General features: G+C 43.2%; 1 protein-coding gene across 1 annotated transcript in view; it reads left to right on the forward strand.

Moving 5' to 3' along the window:
* Positions 1–211: 211 nt before the first annotated feature.
* LOC118324458 (metabotropic glutamate receptor 4-like) overlaps positions 212–2,212 on the forward strand; it is a 113,167-nt gene continuing 111,166 nt past the window's right edge. The window contains exon 1 of the mRNA XM_035656810.1: positions 212–745. Coding sequence (XP_035512703.1) covers positions 212–745 — 534 coding nt within the window. The remainder of the gene's footprint in view (positions 746–2,212) is intronic.

The following is a 2,212-nucleotide window of genomic DNA, read 5'->3' on the forward strand; positions in this document are numbered from 1 at the left end:
GATAAAGAGAGAGAGGCTGCATAATTAGTAATAACGAGTTTGTGTCAGAGCTAGAAACCATGAGAAGAGGCTTCTGAAGACAACCGTTCTCTGAAAAATACTGCGGCTTACCTTCAGGACATTTGTATGTGTGTGTGGGTATATGTGTGCACACCTCTTTCATTTTCAAAGGACTTGAATTTGTATTTGGATGCGGATTTAGCCTTTCATTATGACTCTGCGAGGAGGCTTTGAGAAAGCGTGGATTGGCTGCCACAGAAATGTCTGCTGCTGGGTGTTGCTGCTGGCTTGTTATTTCTTGATCGCCTTGGCAGCCAAACCCAAAATGCCAGGCCACACACACCTCAATTCAATACGCATTGATGGCGACATTTCTCTGGGTGGACTGTTCCCAGTGCATGCAAGGGGAAACGATGGCAAAGCTTGTGGAGAGCTCAAGAAGGAGAAAGGGATCCATAGGTTGGAGGCCATGTTATTTGCCCTGGATCGTATCAATAATGACAATGAGCTGCTGCCTAATATCACTCTGGGGGCACGTATCCTGGACACATGCTCCCGGGACACCCATGCTCTGGAACAGTCGCTGACATTTGTTCAGGCACTGATTGAGAAAGATTCAACTGATGTCAAGTGTCTCAGCGGAGGGCCGCCCATCATCACTAAGCCTGAGAGAGTGGTGGGAGTGATTGGTGCATCTGCCAGCTCCGTGTCAATCATGGTAGCCAACATATTGCGTCTCTTCAAGGTCAGTTTCTCCCACAGAATCTACTCCTTACTTTACTTTTCTTCAACAGCTTTCTGATCATGGTTGCAGAGCACAGATATATCATAGAATTCCCCTGAGCATTATCCCAACAGGTTTTTCGGAGATCAGACTTTCAGTTCAAAACAGTGTAAACAAAAGGCAAACTTTGAATGGTAATCTTACACCATGTCAATATCACCACACTGTAAATAAAGTTCACTTAAAGGAATACACATGGACACACAAACACACACACAAACACAGTCAGTTTCATTTGACATTTCCCAGTTTGTGCTCTCATTGCCTTTCCTCTGACCTTTTTATTTTCCTCAGAAACTTGAATCACATTTATTTCAAACATTGTCCAGAAAACTAGGCGCTGATCATTACACCATAATTCTCCTCACTAATGACACTAATTTGCCAAGAGTCCTTAGTGTTGCCTTCTTCTAATTAATTTGGGGAAGCCATGCATGGCACCATGAGCACATTGCACTGCTACTGAATATAGTGCATAAAATGAGCTTCTGCGTTGTGTTGGCTCACAAGATGCAAATATGATGTGAAAATGAGAGCAAACCATAAACAATATATGACAGGACTTTTATGGTACCTGCTCAGAGCTGTCAAACCAATCTACAGGCCACAACCAAACTAATGAGCGCAAGGACTGTGTCAAAACAGTGTCGTTTTTTCATAATATCCCGATATTCATGCCAAACCTGCTGCAGTAGGAACACAGTGATTATTTACTATAACCCTCACTCTATGAACACAGGTGAATACCTCTTATGGGCGCTTTAGGCTTGACAAACGTGTTTTAAGGAATCAACTAACAAAAAATGTGCATGTATGTGCCAAGTCAATCAGTATGAATCAATTTAATACTATGGGGGCTCGGCATAAAGTATATAATGGCCTTACTGTCCTTTTTCCGCCTCAATTTAGCTTTAAGTGACTAATGAAGTGGCAGAGAACATGACAAGCGCTTCCATTCTTGTTCCGGTATTAAGAAATACAATATGTAGCTGTTCTATTCACAAAGGGTTCATCTTTTAAAAGGGCCCTACAGAAGATGAGGCCTGAATCACCAGCTGTGACATTGATTCAACAATGTGTCACCTGTCTGTCGCCATTCTGGAGCCAGCTAACTGCTCAGCAGAGGGCAAAATGGTGAATAGTGCAATACCCCACTTCACAAGCCTGACTGACATGTCACAAGTCAGCCAGAATAAGGCTGCACACCTACATCCTTGCTGCTTTTTTAGAAAATGGTGGATGAACTACCTGGTATAAGGCTGGTATCACTATCCAGCCATCACAAGCCCCCGTCTTCTACATCCACAAGTGCAGACCTGTCACAAAAACTGTAGGTTATTTCTTATTATTCTTACCGCTGAGCAAAAAGGAGTTTGGTGACATAGCTCACACAGGTACCGTCTCATTCAATATCATCCAACTGCAGCC

Source organism: Morone saxatilis, unplaced genomic scaffold, assembly GCF_004916995.1.
Source record: "Morone saxatilis isolate NCDOM2014 unplaced genomic scaffold, NCSU_SB_2.0 Contig15, whole genome shotgun sequence".
NCBI lineage: Eukaryota > Metazoa > Chordata > Actinopteri > Moronidae > Morone > Morone saxatilis.